The sequence below is a fragment of the Podarcis melisellensis genome, assembly GCF_964234715.1.
Source record: "Podarcis melisellensis genome assembly, chromosome: 2".
NCBI lineage: Eukaryota > Metazoa > Chordata > Lepidosauria > Squamata > Lacertidae > Podarcis > Podarcis melisellensis.
The window spans coordinates 114,328,391-114,350,868 of NC_138529.1; the positions used below are offsets into that span (position 1 = coordinate 114,328,391).

Here is a 22,478-nt window from a genome sequence, read left to right on the forward strand (position 1 = left end):
TGTCTCTACTTCTCAAGATGCTGTCTAGGCCTGTCATTGCCCTTCTCCCAAGAAGCAGGCGTCTTTTAATTTCGTGGCTGCTGTCACCATCTGCAGTGATCATTGAGCCCAAGAAAGTAAAATCTCTCACTACCTCCATTTCTTCCCCTTCTATTTGCCAGGAGGTGATGGGACCAGTGGCCATGATCTTCGTTTTTTTGATGTTGAGCTTCAGACCATATTTTGCGCTCTCCTCTTTCACCCTCATTAAAAGGTTCTTTAATTCCTCCTCACTTTCTGCCATCAAGGTTGTGTCATCTGCATATCTGAGGTTGTTGATATTTCTTCCGGCAATCTTAATTCCGGCTAGGGATTCATCCAGCCCAGCCTTTCGCATGATGAATTCTGCATATAAGTTAAATAAGCAGGGAGACAAAATACAGCCTTGTCGTACTCCTTTCCCAATTTTGAACCAATCAGTTGTTCCATATCCAGTTCTAACTGTAGCTTCTTGTCCCACATAGAGATTTCTCAGGAGACAGATGAGGTGATCTGGCACTCCCATTTCTTTAAGAACTTGCCATAGTTTGCCGTGGTCGACACAGTCAAAGGCTTTTGCATAGTCAATGAAGCAGAAGTAGATGTCTTTCTGGAACTCTCTAGCTTTCTCCATAATCCAGCGCATGTTTGCAATTTGGTCTCTGGTTCCTCTGCCTCTTCTAAATCCAGCTTGCACTTCTGGGAGTTCTCGTTCCACATACTGCTTGAGCCTTCCTTGTAGAATTTTAAGCATAACCTTGCTAGCGTGTGAAATGAGTGCAATTGTGCGGTAGTTGGAGCATTCTTTGGCACTGCCCTTCTTTGGGATTGGGATGTAGACTGATCTTCTCCAATCTTCTGGCCACTGCTGAGTTTTCCAAACTTGCTGGCATATTGAGTGTAGCACCTTAACAGCATCATCTTTTAAAATTTTAAATAGTTCAGCTGGAATACCGTCACTTCCACTGGCCTTGTTATTTGCAGTGCTTTCTAAGGCCCATTTGACTTCACTCTCCAGGATGTCTGGCTCAAGGTCAGCAACCACACTACCTGGGGTATACGGGACATCCATTTCTTTCTGGTATAATTCCTCTGTGTATTCTTGCCACCTCTTCTTGATGTCTTCTGCTTCTGTTAGGTCCTTTCCACTTTTGTCCTTTATTATGGAAATCTTTGTACGAAATGTTCCTTTCATATCTCCAATTTTCTTGAACAGATCTCTGGTTCTTCCCATTCTATTGCTTTCCTCTATTTCTTTGCATTGCTCGTTTAAGAAGGTCTTCTTGTCTCTCCTTGCTATTCTTTGGAAATCTGCATTCAATTTCCTGTATCTTTCACCATCTCCCTCGCATTTTGCTTGCCTTCTCTCCCCCGCTATTTGTAAGGCCTCATTGGACAGCCACTTTGCTTTCTTGCATTTCCTTTTCATTGGGATGGTTTTCGTTGCTGCCTCCTGTATAATGTTACAAGCCTCCATCCATAGTTCTTCAGGCACTCTGTCCACCAAATCTAAATCCTTAAACCTGTTCCTCACTTCCACTGTGTATTCATAAGGGATTTGACTTAGATTGTATCTTACCGGCCCAGTGGTTTTTCCTACTTTCTTCAGTTTAAGCTTGAATTTTGCTATAAGAAGCTGATGATCTGAGCCACAGTCAGCTCCAGGTCTTGTTTTTGCTGACTGTATAGAGCTTCTCCATCTTTGGCTGCAGAGAATATAATCAATCTGATTTCGATGCTGCCCATCTGGTGATGTCCATGTGTAGAGTCGTCTCTTGTGTTGTTGGAAAAGCGTGTTTGTGATGACCAGCTTGTTTTCTTGACAGAACTCTATTAGCCTTTGCCCTGCTTCGTTTTGATCTCCAAGGCCAAACTTGCCAGTTGTTCCTTTTATCTCTTGACTCCCTACTTTAGCATTCCAATCCCCTATGATGAGAAGAACATCCTTCTTTGGTGTCACTTCTATAAGGTGTTGTAAGTCTTCATAGAATTGGTCAATTTCAGTTTCTTCAGCACCAGTAGTTGGTGCATAAACTTGGATTACTGTGATGTTAAAGGGTCTGCCTTGGATTCGTATCGAGATCATTCTATCATTTTTGAGATTGCATCCCAGTACAGCCTTCGCCACTCTTTTGTTGACTATGAGGGCCACTCCATTTCTTTTATGGGTTTCTTGCCCACAGTAGTAGATATGATGGTCATCCGAACTGAATTCACCCATTCCCGTCCATTTTAGTTCACTGATGCCCAGGATGTCAATATTTATTCTTGCCATCTCATTTTTGACCACCTCCAACTTACCCAGGTTCATGGTTCTTACATTCCAGGTTCCTATGCAATATTTTTCTTTACAGCATTGGACTTTCCTTTCGCTTCCAGGCATATCCGCAACTGAGCGTCCTTTCGGCTTTGGCCCAGCCGCTTCATCAGCTCTGGATCTACTTGTACTTGCCCTCCGCTCTTCCCCAGTAGCATGTTGGACGCCTTCCGACCTGAGGGGCTCATCTTCCAGCGTCATAACTTTTATATGCCTGTTGTCTTTGTCCATGGAGTTTTCTTGGCAGGGATACTGGAGTGGCTTGCCGGTTCCTCCTCCAGGTGGATCACGTTCGGTCAAAACTCTCCACTATGACCTGTTCATCTTGGGTGCCCTGCTCGGCATAGTTCATAGCTTCTCTGAGTTCTTCAAGCCCCTTCGCCACGGCAAGGCAGTGATCCATGAAGGGGATATATATATATATATATATATATATATAAAATCAATATTCATTCATTTTCCTTCTGACACCTTGCCTCTCCGCCTATAGGTCCTCACCCAGAGTCCAAAGAAATTCTACACTATTTGCATATTTTAGGCTGCTTTTATCCTTGTTTGTAGTGTTCAGATTTTGTAAGGTGCTTTTGAGTTTCATTTTTTTTAAAAAAAGGAACAAATACTTATTATTATTATTATTATTATTATTATTATTATTATTATTATTATTTTAAATAATGGAGCTCAGTGTTGTCTGCTCTTAACTGGCAGCAGTTCTCCAGGGTTCCAGACTCCTAGCCTTACCTGGAGATAATCATCATTATCTTCATTTATTTGTATGCTGCCTTCCCATTTTTAAGCCATGCTCAAGGTGGCTTGCATTACCAAAGAATTTACATAAAAACAAAAACATAACAAACTTTTGTGAAGGAAAACATCTCAGTAAGTGTGGCATTCATACGGAGCCCCCAGTCGTCTCACGGGCTATTGACCCGTACACCACTAATCCGCTGCCACCAACCAGGTCCTCCCCGGTAAGTCACTTAGTCTCAGTCAGGTTCTTAAGTTAACAAAGAAGAGTGTAGTTTAGTGCAAACACAAATAAACTTTAACTGCATTCACAACGTTGTTACTGTTTACCTTCTTAGTCTTATTTTATCCTGTCTCTAACTCTTCTACCTCCCCTCACATAAGAACCAACTCCACTGTCTCTCTATTTCCAACTGTCTGTCAACTGCTTTCCCAACTGCCTTTCCTAACCAACCAACCCACTAAAACCTCTGGCTAAGCCCTTTTAAAAACAGGTAGGCTCAGTCTCTGGCTTTTCTATTGGTCTACCTATTAACTCTTTCTCTCCCCCTGTACAGACATTTTAAAAAGAACGGGCAAACGCCACAATAAGCATCAAGGCTGGCCTAAGACATTTTGGCACTTAAGTCAAACCCCAAAATGGGGCACCCCCCTTCCCCACCAAGGTGGGTGAAGATCGATATCAGGGACAAAGGTGGGGGGTGGGGAGAAAGATCAACATCGGGATCTTTCATATTGTATTTGTCAGGGAACTGCCATCTAAAGCGCCGGAGGCGCAAAGGCTCACTGAGGTTGAGAGAGGAGTAGCAGCGGAAGAGGGAACCAGTAGAGGGCGAGCAAGAACTCCAAGGGAAAGTGAGTCGGAGGGATGGCTCAGAGACGCTTCCAGCGAAAACAGTGGGGAGGTCTCAGGACCTCCTATAGGGACACCCACACCTCGCCGGAAACTGTCACGCCGAGAGGCCAGACGACGTGTTTCCGTTAAAGAGCTTTTATGTTGGAAACGATTCCGAAAGCAGCCACTTTCGGATTCTACTAGTGATTGACGCAGCCATGCTGGAGGGGCTCCGTCACAGGCAGAGGTTTGAAAACCTGATCAAACTCTGAGGGACTTGCATTTCACGCACAAGCAGCTCATCGTCCCATCACAGCAATCCGAAAGTCACCGAAAGCCAGCTTGTGCAGGGAGAAGCATCATGAGCAACCCAGCCGGAACCGGAGGAGCAGGAGCAGCTGGAGGGGGTCCAAGCCTGGAAGAAAGGTACAGGGCGTTGGAGATCCAGTTGGCGCTGCAAACGGCGAGGCTTGAGGAGAGGAGGGCTCAGGATGCAGAAAAGGGAAAGGAGAAAACCACCCCGCTCGCCAGAAAGGTGCCAGGATTGGTGCAGAAATTCGGGGGGGATCCCAGGAATTATCATGCCTTTAGAACAGAGATGCAATACGCTCTAAACCTGCAGTTTGATGACTTCCCCGACGAGGAATCGCGAGTGGCTTTTGTGATTGGCCATCTCGAATCCGGGGCGAAGGATTGGGTTAGACCCCTGATGGCAGCGAATAATGAGATCCTAAAGGACACGAGGAAGTTTTTTCGTGCCATGGACCTGATGTTTTCCAGCGATATTGAGCAGGGGGTGGTGCGAAGGCAGTTAATGGCTTGCCAGCAAGGAAGCAGATCTGTCCGTGAGTACTGGACTGAGTTTACTATGCTGATTCATAAATTGGGGTGGGACCTATCGGCGGAGCCCATCCAAATGCTTTTCGAAGAGGGGCTTTCTTCAACCGTCAAAGATGAGCTTTCCCGGGGGCCCAGGGCGGAGTCTATGGATCAGTTAACCAAATCTGCGCTGTGCATAGGAGCGCGCCAGGAGGCGAGGGCTTTGGAAAAGCGGGAAGGGAAAGGAGACCGTTGGAGGGAGTTCCGCATTCCAGACATTCCAGAGCCACCTTTCCCGCCGGCAGAGCCGATGGAAGTTGGAACAGCGCGGGCGCGCGCAGTTTCAAATCCCAGTGAAGGGCGGAAGAAGGAGGGAAGGAGCGCCAAGAGATGTTATCTCTGCCAACAGCCAGGGCACTTTGCCAGAGTCTGCCCACAAAGAAAGGAATGGCAAGGGATGGCAGGAGCTGTTGGGGGAAAGGAAGAGGAAGGCAAGGAGCAAGTAAAAGCCAACGCCTGGCTGCCACCGTCGGGGCACAGCAGCCAGGCCAAAGAGCAGTGAAAGTGCCCATGCCGGAACCTCCCAGACCCGCTTTAGTGATAGAGGTGTTACTAGAACTGCCAAACGGACACCCACTAAAGATCAAGGCGCTTTTGGATTCAGGCAGCTCCTGTAATTTCATGAGTAAGGAGTTTGCAGCTGAGCACCAGATACAGACCATCCCTTTAAGTAACCCCTTGCAGGTGACTACGATTGACGGCAGAGAGCTGTTGGGGGGAGAAGTTAGCCAACAGACTGTCCCGATGATAATGAGGGTGGCAAGGCACACCGAACAGATAGCGTTTAATGTGGCCATCCTGGGAGGAGCGCCCATCATTTTGGGGATGAGCTGGCTGGCGCTACACGATCCGCTAGTGGGCTGGCATCAGAGGGTGGTCTCCTTTGGGTCAGCGCATTGCCTAGAACACTGCAAGGAGGGGAAGGTTTCGGGAGGAGACAGAGTCACCCTAGCCGGGATGGAAGTAATGGACAAAGGGAAGGTGCCCCGCAATACGCAGATCTGAGCAACGTATTCAGCGAAAGGGAAGCAGACAAACTGCCACCGCATAGACCCTTTGACTGTCAAATCAACCTACTCCCTGGGGCCCAACTCCCAGTAGGCAAGCTGTACGCCATGTCAGACAGGGAGATGCAGGAGCTGAGGGAGTTCATTGACAAAAACCTGAAGCGAGGTTTCATCAGAGAGTCCCGGGCGGTGGGGGGCAGCCCAGTGTTTTTTGTGGACAAAAAGAACACAGACAAACCGAGACTGGTGTGTGACTTTAGGGCCCTCAATGCAGTGTCGGAGCCCCTGGCTTTCCCTATGCCCCGAATTGATGACATTTTGACCAGAGTAAGGAAGGGAAAGATTTTTACAAAGCTGGACCTGCGGGGGGCGTACAATCTGATACGCATAAGGAAGGGAGATGAATGGAAGACCACCATGTTTACCCCTTTGGGAGCCTTTGAATACCTCGTTATGCCCTTCGGTCTACAAGGGGGCTCCGCGTGTTTTCAAGCTTTTATAAACCACGTTCTGGGACCTTTGCTCTACAAGAATTGTGTGGCCTTTTTAGACGACGTGTTGGTGTATTCGGAAGATGAGGAACAGCATGTGAGGGACGTTCGAGAAGTGTTGGGCAGGCTGCAAGCCAACCAGCTGTGGGTGAAACTGGAGAAGTGCCAGTTTCATACCAAGGAGGTGGAATTCCTGGGGTACCGCTTGTCAGACAAGGGATTGGCCATGGATCCAGGCAAGGTCCAAGCGGTACTGGAATGGAAGACACCGAAGACCAAGAAGGACGTGCAAAGATTCTTGGGGTTTGGGAACTTTTATCGGAAGTTCATCAAGAACTTTGCCCACTTGACGGCGCCCATCACCGACTGCCTCAGCAGCAAGAAGAAGTTTGTTTGGACGGTAGAGGCGGATCGAGCCTTTGAAGAACTGAAAAGGGCTTTCGCCTCGGAAGAACAACTTCTGCATGTGGATTTACGAAAACCCATGAGAGTGGAAACCGATGCATCCGACCGGGCGGTAGGGGCGGTCCTTCTTCAACCGGGGAGGAGTGCGTCGGAGTGGAGACCGTGTGCCTTCTTCTCGCGGAAGCTGAATAAATCCGAGAGGAATTACACGGTGTATGACAGGGAACTACTTGCCATTCACGAAGCATTCCGGAGGTGGAGACATTTATTAATTGGGGCACAACACAAGGTGCAAGTGTGCACCGACCACAAGAATTTAGAGTATTGGAGAACAGCTCGAGTGCTCAACCAACGACAAGTGAGATGGGCACAGGAATTCTCCAAATTCAACTTTGAAATTTGTTATGTGCCAGGCCCAGAAAACGTCAGGGCGGACGCGCTCTCACGCAAACCAGAGTATTGGGAAGGGGAGGGGGTGATCGAAGAGAGACATGTCATCCCTGAGGACCGCTGGGTGTGTGGGGCGGCGCTGGTGGGGCAACGAGAACTGGTAGAGGAAACGGAAAATGATGAATATGCCCAGGATAAGCTCAGAGGTCTCAGGGGGGAGGGCGAGAGCCCCGGAGGTTTTGAGGAAAGAAATGGGGCATTGTATTACAAAGGGGCACTGTATATACCCGAAGGTGAATTGAGGGGGAGAGTACTCAAGCAGTTGCATGATAGCCCCACGGCGGGACATTTTGGACAACACAAGACCATGTGGTTGGTTACCAGGGAATTTTGGTGGCCTAAGGTGAGGGAAGATGTAAGGGAGTATGTAAGAGGGTGTGACCAATGTCAGCGAGCCAAAGGGGAAAGAAGGGCGCCGGCAGGGTTATTAGAACCATTACCCACACCAGAACGGCCTTGGGAAGCGATATCAATAGATTTTATGACGGATCTGCCAAAGTCCAAGGGGAAAACAGCCATCATGGTAGTAGTAGACCTGTTAACTAAGATGTGCCACTTTGTAGCATGCTCACATGCAGTCACAGCGGAAGAAACAGCGAAGTTGTTTGTAGAACACATCTTTAGGTTGCACGGGGCTCCCTTGAGGGTGATCTCAGATCGCAGCAAACAATTTACTTCCAGGTTCTGGAGGAAGTTCATGAGCTTGCTGCACGTGGAAGTCAATTTTTCAACTGCCCGGCACCCTGAAACCAACGGGCAGGCGGAAAGAGCAAATGGCATTCTTCAACAATATCTGAGGTGTTATGTCAATGACAGAGAGAACGATTGGGTCGAAAAGTTGGCGTTGGCAGAATTTGCCTACAATAATGCGGAGAATGTGTCCACAGGGATGAGTCCCTTTTTGGCTAATTACGGGTGTCACCCCAGGGCATTTCCAGGGGAAGGAGGGGAGAGATGGAGCGTCCCAGCGGCTGAACATTTTGTAGAAGAGATGGAAGCGATCCATCATCAGCTCCAGCTCAACTTAGAAAGGGCTAAGGCACAATATAAGAAGCAGGCAGACAAGAACAGAAGGGAAGGTGAAACCATAAGGGTGGGGGATCAAGTGTGGTTGTCAACCCAAGGGTTGCCGTTCAAAGGGGGTTGTAAGAAATTGAGGCCCAGAAGATTGGGACCCTTTGAGGTCATTCAGCAGGTCAACCCGGTAGCTTTCAAACTCCGATTACCCAACCACATGAAATTGCACCCAGTGTTCCACAGGTCGTTACTGTCACCATACAGGGGGGGACGTGAAGGGGAGTACGTCAGGGGACCAGCCTTGGAAGAGAGGGAACGCCGCAACCATGTAGCGGAAATCCTCGATTCCAGGTGGAAGGGAAATCAGGTGGAGTATTTGGTGGCGTGGGAAGGGGAACCGGAGTCAGAAAACACCTGGGTGAATGCAGAGGAAGTCAATGACGAGGTTTTAACAGAAACGTTCCACCAAAGGTTCCCGAGGAAACCTCAGCCGATAGCAAGGTTTAGGAGGGAGTATTTCGGCACCACCGATGAGGAAGAGGAAATGGAAGGGTTCGCGGAGTCGGAGTTGGAAGAGGGAGTGGACTCCGATGACGAAGATTACCGAGAGAGTAGGAACAGCAACAAGTGGAGGGAAGTGTTCGCGACGTCGGAAGACGAAGGAGGTTCTTTCAGGGGTTTTACCTCCTCACCGCCAGTAGGGGAGGAGACGGGAGGGGGTGAAGGGGGCCCTGGAGGGGAGGTGGATGTCAGGGAACTGCCATCTAAAGCGCCGGAGGCGCAAAGGCTCACTGAGGTTGAGAGAGGAGTAGCAGCGGAAGAGGGAACCAGTAGAGGGCGAGCAAGAACTCCAAGGGAAAGTGAGTCGGAGGGATGGCTCAGAGACGCTTCCAGCGAAAACAGTGGGGAGGTCTCAGGACCTCCTATAGGGACACCCACACCTCGCCGGAAACTGTCACGCCGAGAGGCCAGACGACGTGTTTCCGTTAAAGAGCTTTTATGTTGGAAACGATTCCGAAAGCAGCCACTTTCGGATTCTACTAGTGATTGACGCAGCCATGCTGGAGGGGCTCCGTCACAGGCAGAGGTTTGAAAACCTGATCAAACTCTGAGGGACTTGCATTTCACGCACAAGCAGCTCATCGTCCCATCACAGTATTGTTTTAATATGTATTCATGATGGAGTTTCTGCCTTTCTACAAAACCTTTTTTTCTACTCAGAAGGTGGGATAAAAATATGTAAATACGAATTTACATATACAAATATGTAAAAAACGAATAATTATGAAAGGTCATGGTGGTTTGATCTAAGGTTTCATTTCTGTTCCACATTCCCTTCAAATTTTATTTATGCATTAAATTTGCATGCCGTCCTTTATCTCGGGGTAGTTCACATCATAAAAATACAAGATAAGAAGACAAAATGCAAAATAAAAAGAAGGACCGAACAAATGGATAACCCTCCTCGACCACACTCCAAAGAACCTGAGGCGGTGGGTGCAATTCAGTGTACAGCTACAGAGATTGTTCTGTCAGTGTAAGAATTTCTGCTTCCCCTGCGGAACAATATCACTTCTCCCCCTCCCGAACACTGATCTGGTGGCTCTCTTAACACTCCAGGGTGTATTTGGGGGAGATGGGATAGGGCGGTTTTCCAGTAGCACAGAGCTTTCCAAACTTCATGTTGGCGACACACTTTTTAGACACACGGCATTTCGCGACACGGCAGCAATTCAGTTTTACAGTGGTACCTCGGGTTACATACGCTTCAGGTTACAGACTCCACTAACCCAGAAATATTACCTCGGGTTAAGAACTTTGCTTCAGGATGAGAACAGAAATTGTGCAGCAGTGGCAGCAGGAGGCCCCATTAGCTAAAGTGGTGCTTCAGGTTAATAACAGTTTCATGTTAAGTACAGACCTCCAGAACGAATTAAGTTCTTAACCTGAGGTACCACTGTACTAGCAAACCGGAGGTTAAACTAACCCCTTTCCAGCCGACACAGTTTGGAAAGCTCTGCACTAGCAGAATGGGGTCATTGAATTCAGCCCAGTGTATATGTTTTGGTTTGCCTCTTTTCCCTGCACTTCATCGTTTTATCCTCACAACAACTCGTGTGAGTTGGGTTAGCTGAGGGAGTATGAGTGGCCCAAGTCAAGCTGTGAACTTCCTGACTGAGTGGGGGTGAGGACCCTGGCCTCTGACAGGTCCTCGTCTGGCTCCCTCTGTCATGACTAAAGTCTGAGGGCGGAAACTGGAAAGTGCTGGAAGATTCTAGAAGATTCATTTCTAATGCAAATATTGTTTTGAGTATCTCAAGGCCACGCTGTTCTGGACAGTAAAACAAGGGACTATGACATCCCTGTCACGATCCCCTCCTCTGTTACACCTGTGTAACATGTTTCAAAATGCAATGAGTTGTACTGAAGGAAGTGCTGTTGTCATTCTGCTGCCACAGCAGGATTTCCATTTCCTCTCCCTCAATCTGTTCCGGAAGGCCCCACCCTCAGGTAGGACAGGGGCTTAGGGCAGCCCTGGTCCCAACATCATCATGAGACACCCTTGCCATGCGCCCTCTGTCAGTGGCAGCAGGGGCACCCACGGATTTTCCAACGGGGTGCAAAGTTAAAAGTTTCAAAGGAAGGAGCAAGCAAGTTTCTCTTACACCAGAATTGATAAAAATGGAGCCCATTGCTTTGACTTCATGTCTCAGCTTGTACAAATGCAACTGACTCTTTTTTAAAAAAGGAAAGTGGGAATCTGGGGGTTATAGTTCATCCAGGGGAGCAACAGTTCTCCCTGCTTCAGCGATATTTTATTGCTGTTTTGCAGTATTTTAAAACAATTTCCTTGCATTAGTGCTATTTGCTGCTGTGAGCATGATTCTGAGGAAAAATATCCTACAAAAATAACAGGTATGTTTCTGCCCGGTTTCGAACCGGGGACCTTTCGCGTGTGAGGCGAACGTGATAACCACTACACTACAGAAACTGTGCCCTCCTCTGTGTCTTTGCTTCTTCCCCCAGCTGAAAACACGCCTTTATTGTGCAATTTCCCCAAGCTTGAGCGTAAGATCCCACTTCAATAAGATCTTCACCTCCCCGGAGATAGATAGGGAACAAAAAAAACTTTGCTTGCTAGGCTAGGCAGAAAACTCTGTGGAGGCCCAGTCCCTCTGCAAATGCCTTTTCAACATAAACAGCTCCTGTCTGGCAAACAGATTCCTTTACAGAAAATTGATTTAAGGAACTAAGGAAAAACTTGTCTATTTAAAAAGCCGTTTGGTTAAATATATTTCCTAGTCTGAGGTCCACACCGCTTGTGCTTTGTCTAGAAAGCACAGGTCTGAGTAGTTTTCCCTTTGCCCCACTCTGTTCCAAGGGCAATAGCTTGGAACAAATGTCAATCTGAGGAAAACCGGAATTGCCGTTCCTTCCGACTGAGTGCTAAAGAGCGGGTTTTCCTGGGGGGGAAGCTGAGGCACAAAAGGAAGTGTGGATAATCCCTCAACTGAAAATGTTGAGGTTCTTGACTGAAGCCCTTATGTTTTGTTTTATTGTATTGCTGTGGTAATATGGTAGAAATACGGTCATAGGAAGAAAGGGACATATTCCTCCTAGTTTCTGACTGCGGACCTTGCACATGTGAGGCGAATGTCTCTTTTGGGAAGAAATACAGATTGAAATGGAATAAACAAATAAAAAGCAGGGGAAGGATTGCACCAGCCGGGACTCGAACCCAGGTCACAAGGTTGGGAACCTTGTATGATGCCTCTACACCACTGATGCAGCTAGCAAAGATCTGCTTTCTACTCAGAGAAGGAGGCCTACAGGAAAGTGTCAGGCAGTTCCCCAGATCTTCTCTCACACAATAGAAACGTGTAAATTTTGCCCTCAGATTCTTGCTGTGCATCCCTTCTTGCCAGCTTGCATTTCTTTTGCCAAAGTTTGTTTCCCTTTTTGTTCCCTTCAATTGGGCCAGGCTTCCATTTTCTGTAAGAAGCCTCCTTGACCCTAAGAGCTTCCTTGACTCTGCTCATCAACCACACTGGCATCCCCTAGGACTTGGCAGTACCTTTTCTGATTTGGGGTACACATTCCAGCCGAGTTTTTTTATTATTGCCATTTTGAATAGCCCCCAAGGATTTTGGAGCAATGTGTCCCTCTCAACCTTCCCTTTACAAATACTTTCATTTATGAGAAGCTGAAATGGAGTAATGAAATTTGGAATCTCAGATGATGGCATGAAGAAAACCCTGGTGGTCTAGTGTTCAGGTGCTGTAACAGAGTTGATTTCTTGCAGCATCACTGCCTTGTAGTCATACTTGGGCTGGGTTTCTACAGAAAATGTGCCCAGGGATATTTCTATGTAGCCTTCTTAGCGCAGTAGGCAGCGCGTCAGTCTCATAATCTGAAGGTCCTGAGTTCAAGCCTCAGAGAAGGCAGCTTGCAGTTCTCTTTGTTTGTTTGTTTTTGTATTTTGCAAAGGGTGTGTAGTCCTCCGCTCTCTGAGCAAAAGGTTCAGCGGGAGGCTCTGGGTGTCAGTCTTGTGAATGTAGGGACAGGATTGTTGCTTCAGGTGTGAGAGGGTATGAGTGAAGGCCGAGGTAAGCCCCTGTGCTTGAGCAGAGCAAATTACACTTTGAAAAAAGAATAAGGCTCATCAGCTGAAGGAAGGGAGGGATGAGAAGCACCTTCACCATCTGTCCCTGATGGTCTAGTGGTCAGGATTTGGCGCTTTCACCGCCACGGCCCGGGTTCGATTCCCGGTCAGGGAATCTTTTTGCCAGGGAGAAGGAGCAACAGCTTTGTTGTGGTTCATGTTCTATAGGTCACATTGAGGGATTCAGAAATAAATTTGGTTAAAGGAGGCCTCTATTTTGCCATTCTTCCTGGTGGTCTAGTGGTTAGGTGCCCTCACTGCCAAGACCAGGGCTTGATTCTCATTCAGAGGATGCTTTATTTTCTCTATTTTGAGGCTTTTTAATTACAGTAGTTGTTTTACACAGAGAAATAACGCCGCTCAACATCCCCCCTCCATTACCTCCCTCACATACCTTCCACAATCAATTATCGGTTGCAAATGGACCCCTGTTCCATCACAAGAATTAATACAACCATCTCAGCAATTCTCATCAATCTTCTACTGTAAAAGGTTAAAGGTGTGCCTATTTAGTATATATTGAGGCTCTAGTTATCACTGACTGCAACATTTCTCTGATGAAAATAGGGGCATCATAAGGAAATGTGGGACATTCCGGGATAGAAGAGATATATCTTTCCCCCCCAAAAAAGTGTGGGTTTTTTAAAAAATATATATATATATATATATATATATATTTAAACTTCTTACAATAGTTTCTGTCATGTTTCAACAAAACACACAGAAAGGAGGGCAGGAGGTTAAAAAATAAATGAGAATGAATAGATGTCCATGATCAGCCTCAGAGAGCATGGCCAATGCGTCAGGAACGATGGAAGTTTGAGCCCAAAAACATCTGGAGGGCCACAGGCCTCTTTCCCCTGGTATAGAAGCTAAAGAAAAAGTAAATTAAGGGCACAGAGTAAATATTGTCCTTTACCTTTCTGACTCATCTCAAAAACTTAAAAGCAGTAAGTGCTGGGTTCCATCTTGGGTTAATACCATTAGTGGAACGCTCATTAAAATCTCCACTACAATGTGACCTCAGATAGTAATGCAGATTTTAATGCTATAGACCTTTTTTTTGGATGGGTGTTTTTGCATAATTCCAGGAGTGGAGGAACCTGTAGTCCAGTGTTGTTGGACTCCAACTCCCATCAGCAGGAACCAGTATGATGGTCAGGCATGGTGGGACTAGCAGTAAAATAAAATAAAAAATATAGAGGGCCACAGGTTCCTGGTATCTGAGGAATTTTGGCTCAATTGTTAAACCACTCCGCGTAGCTCTCAGCAAACAAGCTACATGTCCCAGAATTCTTTGAGGGAAGAGATGATTGTTTCAAGTGGTATCATAGTACTTTGACTACATGGTATGTTTGTAACCTCTGACTCTGTGACAAAGATGGGAAGCCTGTAGCTCTCCATGTGTTGCTGGACTACAAATGACATCATCCCTGGCCAATGGCCATACTGGCTGAGCCAAATGAGATTTGGGAGGGGGCCAACAACATATGTGGGGTTCAGGAGCCCAGTTATGTCACCCCTTGTCTGCAGAGCTGGCAGCCTCTCACCCTTTTTTGAACACCCTCCCTTGTGGATTGTTCCCTCAGCCTCCCCTCCTCTCCTCTCCTTGGAAGTCCTCTGGGAAGCTGCTGCTGTCTGTCCCTGGTCGCTGAGCTTCTCCCCTGCCCCAAAGAGAGGTGCCTCTCAGAGACACCATTCCCTTGTGGAACTTATGGAACTTGTGGAGTTGGCCCGTGAATCCACTGGATGACATTGCGGAAGCATGTTGCCTCAGGGGAGTGAGGAAAATTCTCAGGGATGATTCACACCCTGGCTGGCACTTTCTTGATCTCCTGCCCTTGGGCAGAAGATATAGAAGCATGATTAGTCGCACCAACAGGGTAAAGAACAGCTTCTATCTGTGGGCTGTTAGGCTGCTGAATGAAAAGATAACAACAGGTCAACTGACTTTCGGGTTTGGTGGGTGGGTGTCAGTAAACGAGGGGAATTAAGACTAAGAGAGCTGAGTGGGGGGTTGCTCATGTAATCTTACTGTATACAAGTTGTACAAGTGACAATAAAGTATTTCAATTTCAATTATAGCCAGGGCTGTTGCAATAAACAGCTGTGCGAGCCTTTGGGAAGCAGAGACAAGAGAGGGCATCAGAGGAGGGAAAGAAGAGAGGGACAGAGGCCAGTGTTGCCAGCAGCACCCCTGACCATCATTCAAGGCACCGCAGGTGCTACAGCACCCTGGTTGAAAACCACTGGCCTACAGCACAAAGGTAAGAATTACATCCATTGCTTCTGACCCTGCCCACCATGGACATGCGGCCCTTGGAAGGTTGTGCACAATGAAATGCGGCCCTTGGGATGAAGACGCTTCCCCGCCCTCGCAAGGAACCTTTTATAATGTGAAGTTTCAGATTTCGTACATCAACCATTTCCAGCATCCCGTTAAAGATGACCACACCCTCGTTGCTAATTTTTACATGACAGTTCTATGGTTTTCTTTATTTTTAAGGGAAACATTCTTTTAAAAAATTAAATTCTGCATTTGTACTTTGAGGAAATCACATTGCCTTTCGGCAGCTGAATGCCTCATCCTCTCTGACAACTCTTAACATCCAGGGGGATTGGCTCCCACGTGGATTTTCTCATGTCTACGCAGATCACTTCGATTAAGAAACCTCTGCTCGCACGACGAACATTGATAGGGTCTCTCTCCTGTGTGGATTCTCCTGTGTATCAGAAGGTACCCTTTCTGAATGAAGCTTTTCCCGCAATCCGTGCACGTGTTCGGTTTCTCTCCCGTGTGGATCCTCTCGTGTGTCAGTAAGGATGAGCGCCGAGTGAAGCACTTCCCACACTGGGCGCACCTATAGGGGGTCTCGCCCGTGTGGGTCCTCCGGTGGATGACGAGCTGCAGTCTCCGGCTGAAGCTCTGCCCGCAGTCGGAGCAGCTGTACGGCTTTTCGCCCGTGTGGATTCTCTCGTGATTGATGAGGTTGCAGCGGATGCTGAAGCGCCTCCCGCACTGTGCGCACTCGTAGGGCTTCTCTCCCGTGTGCATTCTCTTGTGCCTCACCAGCGTGGACTTCCGGTTGAAGCTCTTGCCGCAGTCCAGGCACGTGTACGGCTTTTCTCCAGTGTGGGTCCTCTCGTGCACGACCAGGTTGGCCTTGCAGTTAGAAGTCTTCCCGCAATACAAGCATTTGTATGGCTTCTCGGCCATTTGCACCGCCTGGCTGAAGCTCCTGTCCTCGGACTGCTCTTTCTTTATCTTCAACTTGATGATCTCCACCTGGAAGGGACTTTCATCTAAGCCGGCACCCACTTCATCGTAATGATAAGCCTGTTTGGCTGCCTTCCCAGGATGGTTTTCCCAAGGACCTCCCGGCGCCAGGGGACTTCCTGGCATCAGCCCCATGTCAAGCCCCTGGAAGAAATCCCCTTTGGCTCTTTCCAGGGATATTCCACAGAGGTCTGTCTGCTCAGGTCTTTCCAGCTGGAATGTCTCCTCTTCATTCTCCTGTTCTTGCCCATCACCTTCAAAGGGGGGGGGGGGGAGAGGAAAATCATGGCACAATAAGTAGTCATACCTCAGGTTGAATTTGCTTCAGGTTGAGCGCTTTTGGGTTGCGCTCCGCGGTGACCTGGAAGTAACGGAACGCGTTACTTCCAGGTTTCGCCACTCGCGCATGCGCAGACGGTCAAAATGATGTCACGTCCTTGCGTGGAAGCGTGAATCGTGATCTGCGCATGCACAGACGTGGGTTGCGTTCGCTTTAGGATGCGAATGGGACCCCAGAACGGGGTAGCCTCTTTTGTGCAGAGGAGGGCAACCAAGATGATCAAGAGTCTGGAAACAAACATTAAACGGGACAGTTAAAGAAGCTGGGTATTTTTAGACTGGAGAAGAGGAGGCTGAGAGGGGATAAGATAGCCATCTTCAGATATCTCAAGGGCTGTCACATGGAAGAGGGAGGAGGCTTGTTTCCTTCTGCTCTGGAGGGAAGGACCAGAACCAATGGCTTCAAATCACAGGAAAGGAGATTCTGGCTAAACACTGGGAAGAACTTTCTGAGAGTAAGAGCTGTTCAACAGTGGAAGAGGGTGGACTCACCTTTGAGGTTTTTAAACAGAGGTTTAAAATGATTCCTGCATTGCAGGGGGTTCAACCATATTTGTTTATTCATTTCATATTTATTTCATAAAATTTATACACCGCTTGACCTGTGGTTGAACTGTTTAATTATTATTTGCTGAAGTTTAATTTTACTGTTTGCTACAGCGGTACCTCCGGTTACGAACTGAATCCATTCTGGAGGTCCCTTCATAACCCAAAACCATTCTTAACCTGAGACGTGCTTTCACTAATGGTGCTTCCTGCTGCACACACGCCTCTGGCGCACGATTTCCGCTCACATCCCAGGGCAAAGGGCGCAACCAGGAGAACTACTTCCGTTTTAGCGGAGCTCATAACCCGACGCATAACCCAGAAGCGTTCATAATCAGAGGTACCACTATATTAGATTCTGATGGATTGTTGAATGTTGCTTTGTTTGATATAAGGTGTTTGTTTTAAAGTTGTTGTGACTTTTATATTGGATCAGATTTTTACAATTAATGTTTGATGTTTTATTTCGTTTTTATGTCTTGGAAGCTGCCAAGAGCGGCTTGGGCAACCCAGCCAGATGGGTGGGGTATAGATGTATTATTATTATTATTATTATATTTATTACTATTATTGACTGCAAAAAAGCACCTCTCAAAGATGACCCTTTGAGCTCCTTCCAACCCTACAATTCTATGATTCTGTGATGGTTTTGTTCTAACCCCATTGTAGGACACAGCATTTTTATTTGTGTTTTAACAACTAGCAATTAAAAGTCTTGTGAATTCTTACCGAAGAAATGGGATTCTCCATCACCCTCCTGCTTGGCTTCCATGGACAGCTGCATCTTCCCGGGGGCCCAGGAGTCCTGTTCTGAATTAGGGCTGCTGACAAATGAGCTTATTGACAACCCTGACTCCTGAAAAAAAAAGTGGACGATAACAAATGATAATGAGGTTAACAGTATCGGTGCAGATGGTTTAATGACAAGGATGTTGATAGGACATTGTGGTGCAGAAAAGTAAAAGAATGATAATTTACAGTGACAGATTTGGAATATATTTTGCAATGTTATTAAGGTTGTTTCAGGCTTCTATGTATATTCTCTCGCACATGTACAGGGACAATGGCAGCTGTAGTTCATCCACATCTGGAGGGCCGAAGGTTCCTCACACTGGACGTAAGCAAACACATGTGGCCATCCCATCTATCTTGGGGCCAAACTAGATGATTTTATTTTTAAAAAACCCAGAGCTTGAGGAATTGCCGCATCCATTTCGATACGATACAATACGATACGATACCTTTATTGTCATTGTCCCTTGCGGAACAATGAAATTGAAAAACTACATAAAACTACCACAAAACTACATAAAACTACATAAAAACTACATAAAACTACATAAAACTACATAAAAACTACATAAAACATTTCTCTGCCCCTCACGCCAATAGACGGCATCCCTGCCCTATTTTCTGGGTTCTCTCAGGGTTTCCCACAGGCTAAGACACTCACCTTTCCTTCCCACTCTTCCGACTCTTGCAGCTTCAGGAGGAAATCTTCTGCCAGGACGACTGCCTCGCTGCAGGTCTCCGGGCCTTGTTCGCCGACCCAGCTCTGCATTTCCAGAGGCAAGATGCTCAGGAACTGCTCCAGAATCAGCACTTCCAGGATCTGGTCCTTGGAGCGTTTCTCTGGCTTCAGCCATTGGTGGCAAAGCTTCCACAGCTGCTTGCAAACGTCCCGGGGCCCCTCAGCCTCCTCATAGCAGAAGCGCCGGAAGCACTGGCGTTGTGTCTCTGAGTCGGCGGCGTCTTTGCTCGCTGTCTTGTCCTTCCCTTTCCCTGAAGAATCCAGCCCTCTGCTCGGTTTCTGAGCACCCCGGAGGCCCAGCACGGTTGCAGTTGCCCAGTCTGCTTTCGGCCACTGGCTGGCCCCAGCTATTTCCTTGAAGGAGGCCTGGAACTCCTTTGTGTCTGCCTCAGAGATGGGCTCAGGTAGCCTGAGGTGCTTCCATCCTGAGCAAGGGGATTCCACCGTCTTCAGGAACTCCTGCTGCTGGTTTTCCCAACGCTGCTGCAAACCTTCGTCTGGCTCCTGCTTCACTTGTGCTGGGCCTTCGCCGGTCAGGAACCCCTTGATGGTCCCAACTTGGACAACCTGAGGCTCCCTTTCGCCTGCCTCCAGCTTCTCCCAGGATCCCAGTTCTGCTGGGTCCTGCTCCTCCATTTTTATTTCTGGCTGGAGTTCCTGGGCTGAAAAGGAAATTCAGTTCTTGATCAAGGGCAAAGCATTAAGAACATAAGAAGAGTTGGCTGGATCCGGCCAGTGGCCCATCTAGTCCAGCATCCTGTTCCCACACTGGCCAACCAGATGTCTGTGGAAAACCTGCAAGCAGAATTTGAGCCAAAGAGCCTTCTGCCATTCTGCAGTTTCCAGCAACTGGGATTCAGTAGCCATCGAGAGCCCTTTTCTCAGGGAATTTGCCTAATCCTCTTTTTTTTATTGATTTTCCCACACGGCAAACATTATACATTCCAAATAAAACACAAAAGAAACAACAAATTTCCAAATAAACCAATATATACAAATCCTTAAATTCCTAAAAGACACTTCTATTGTTTAAGTTTTTTTCTTAATTCACAAATTCTTAATTTCTCCATATGACTTCCAACCTCCTCATTGTGGATTCATCCTTCTTCTTCTTCTTCTTCTTCTTCTTCTTCTTCTTCTTCTTCTTCTTCTTCTTCTTCTTCTTCTTCTTCTTATCACTGCTTCAGTATTCCTTATCTCAATTTCTTTCTTTTGTTTGGTCTCGTGTATTCTTGGTCTAATTTGCAGCTTGGGGAGTTTAGTCAAAACATGTCCAGGTTTTCACTTGTGGACGATGTTTAATTAAATATTCTTTATAAATGCCCCATTCATTTTTATACCTTTGGGTTGGCTCTCTTCTAATTATCTCCGTTAATTTAGCTAATTCAAGATTATTTTCTAATCCTCCTTTAATGCCATCTAGGTGGCTGCCCATCACTGCCTCCTGTGGGAGCAAGTGCCATAGTTTAATTAAGCAGGAAAAAGTGCTTTCCTCCATCCTGAATCTTCCAGGGAGGAAGGGTGCAATCACTGCAACACAATCCTTCACATCTCCCTACGATCTGCAGGGGAGATCTTGGTGGAACTGCAGGGGAGACCACTGGGAACTGTCTGGTTGGCAGTGACTCAGGTGACAGGGCCTTCTTAGCAGTGGCTTCCCATTTGTGGAATGTCCTCCCTACTGAGGTGCACCATTCTCCTTCATTATTAACTTTTAGGTGAAAAGTGTTCCTCTTTACCCAGTCATTTGACGGCTGAAAATATTAGTTTTGAGAGTTGGCGATTGCTTTTAGTTCTTAACTTTTTTTTAAAGGCTGCTTTTAACCATTTATAGAAGTTTTGATTGTATTGTTTTGGTACTGACGTGTTTTCCACCCTGGGCACTTTAGGAGGAAGCTGTGGGATATAACTAATAAATAGAGAAATTGAAGTTCTGTTCAGAAGTAAGCCTCATTTAGGCTCCTGATATCTGTAAGGCTGTCTCGCTCGTAAAGATTCACTTCTTTACTCTCACAGTCTAGGGCAGTTGTGTCCAAACTTTTTTCAAAGAGGGCCAGATTTGATGAAGTGAAGGGCCGTGAGGGCCAACCAAAGTTGTTGACTTTTTTTAGGATTCAGCTTTTTTTAGGATTGAAGTTGTTGAGGGTTTTTTTAGGATTTTACCCCAGGAAATAAATTGCCATGGGGACTGGATTAAACTGACCGGCGGGCCGGATTAGGCCCCCGAAACGGACTTTGGACATGCCTGGTCTAGTGGAAAGGGTCATGGAATCATAAGTAGAGATGGAAAGGACCACAAGGGTCATGTGAGGGTCATGCAATGCAGGGATCTTTCACCCAACATGGGGCTCAAACGCACGACTCTGAGATTAAGAGTCTCATGCTCTACCAAGGTCATAGCTCAGTGGTAAAGGTTCTTCATTCCTGCATTGCAGGGGGTTGGACTAGATGATCCTCAAGGTCCCTTCCTACTCTATGATTCTTTTTAATACCATGCAATAACCACAGCAGAGTTGCCAACGCAAGACAGTCAGCAACCCCCAGAACTGACCCTGGTGTTTCCGCACAATCCTGTCCCATTCATGTGTGAAGTGGGAATGCAGTGGAGAACCTTATTTTAACACCCAAAATGGGTGTGTGTGAAACAGCCATCTTCCGAGCTGCAAGGATCGTCGAGGTAAGGTGTGCATGAAGCACTTTGTGTGCTCAAAACATGCTATCATAATGTGCAGTTACTGCTACACTTAAGGTTGCCAACTTTCCAGGCACCTCCGCTCATGTGCTTTTAAATGGCATGCAATGACGCTCGCCGGCGCCTTCATGCCACAAAGCTTCGCTGTTTTGATTTCTGCCACCTGCCTCTGTCAAAGGCAGAGGAGCAGGCCTGTCTTGGTTCCCCTCTGGATAAGTTGGCAACCCTGGCTGCCAACTGACCTGTGGGAAACCAGCTTGGCCTGCTCCTGTGCCTTTAACAGCAGCCTGCCATTCAAGAATCAGCTTTCTGCAGCAAGGGAGATAAATGCAGTTGCAAGCTGACTGCTGCACATCGAGCCCCTGGCAGAAGGCAGAAGGCATGCTGGCGAAGGTAAAAGGGAAATCTGGGAACATCGCCCTCTGCAGCTTTTCCCCACGGTTCCTGATTTCTCTGGTATCTCCCTCTTAATTGTTTTTTCTCCTTCTTTCTGTCCAGCGCCTCTGGGGGGGTTAACTCACCCACTCCTTGAACCTTGGTCATTGTTGCAACCTCTGGCAAGAGATCTGCAGCCCCCAATGGCTCCATCCAAGAGGCAAAAACCCCTGGAGGGAAGAAGGAAGGTGGTGGATCAGGAAGGTGCCTCAGCTTAGGTCACAAGTTTGCATGCTCCTCTAGCCGGCACAGCTCTCTGTGTTTAACTCCTTCAGGGCAAAGGCACATAAAACAGTCAGGCATCCTAAAACATTAATGGGAGCAGAAGTTGCACGTGAGTCCCTGGGTGGCCACTCCCCGCTCTGGCAATTTGATGCCCTGCGTTTTGTCCTGTTGCAGGCTGCCTACTTAAAATGTCCACGTGGAATTGCTAGAATTGCGAGGTTTAGCCCTTTCTCTGGGACTTTAATAGTTAAATCTCAGGGAGAAGGGGAATGGTTCATTCTTGTCTCTCTTAACAGCGCATTCATGCTCATGCTCGTGCATGCACAATAAAGCCCAGGCTGCTTTTCCACGGGCTGCAGCTGCTGAGACAGATTTGGAACTATTGACCTCACAGTGGCAGGGAAATGGACATTTCCCAGCAGTTCTGTAACCTCAAAGTGTGGGGCGAAAAACCGCTGGACTTTTAAATCTGCCAAGGTGGTCTGATTCATATGTAATGGCAAAACCATGGTTCGCAAGACATCCTTTATAATTTGCTTAATGTGATCATTTGGACCTGGCACAACAGCTTAACCATGTTTTTATTAACATGACTGGGATAGCT

At 47.2% G+C, this 22,478-nt stretch overlaps 2 protein-coding genes across 2 annotated transcripts in view; both read right to left on the minus strand.

The window, feature by feature from the left end:
• LOC309363231 (uncharacterized protein) overlaps window positions 1-2,748 on the minus strand; it is a gene marked incomplete at its 3' end in the record, with an annotated part of 107,914 nt that extends 105,166 nt beyond the window's left edge. Inside the window, exon 1 of the mRNA XM_081899337.1 lies at window positions 134-2,748. Within this exon, the coding sequence (XP_081755463.1) occupies window positions 134-2,566 (2,433 nt within the window). The 5' untranslated portion in view covers window positions 2,567-2,748. The remainder of the gene's footprint in view (window positions 1-133) is intronic.
• Window positions 2,749-15,293: 12,545 nt separating this feature from the next.
• On the minus strand, window positions 15,294-21,868 carry LOC309364605 (uncharacterized protein). The gene is made up of 4 exons (XM_081902258.1): window positions 21,736-21,868; window positions 18,445-19,184; window positions 17,721-17,847; window positions 15,294-16,360 (listed from the first exon to the last, which is right to left on the minus strand). The coding sequence occupies exons 1-4, from the start codon at window positions 21,800-21,802 to the stop codon at window positions 15,432-15,434; spliced, it is 1,863 nt and encodes a 620-aa protein (XP_081758384.1). The 5' UTR covers window positions 21,803-21,868; the 3' UTR covers window positions 15,294-15,431.
• Between the last annotated feature and the right edge of the window lie 610 nt (window positions 21,869-22,478).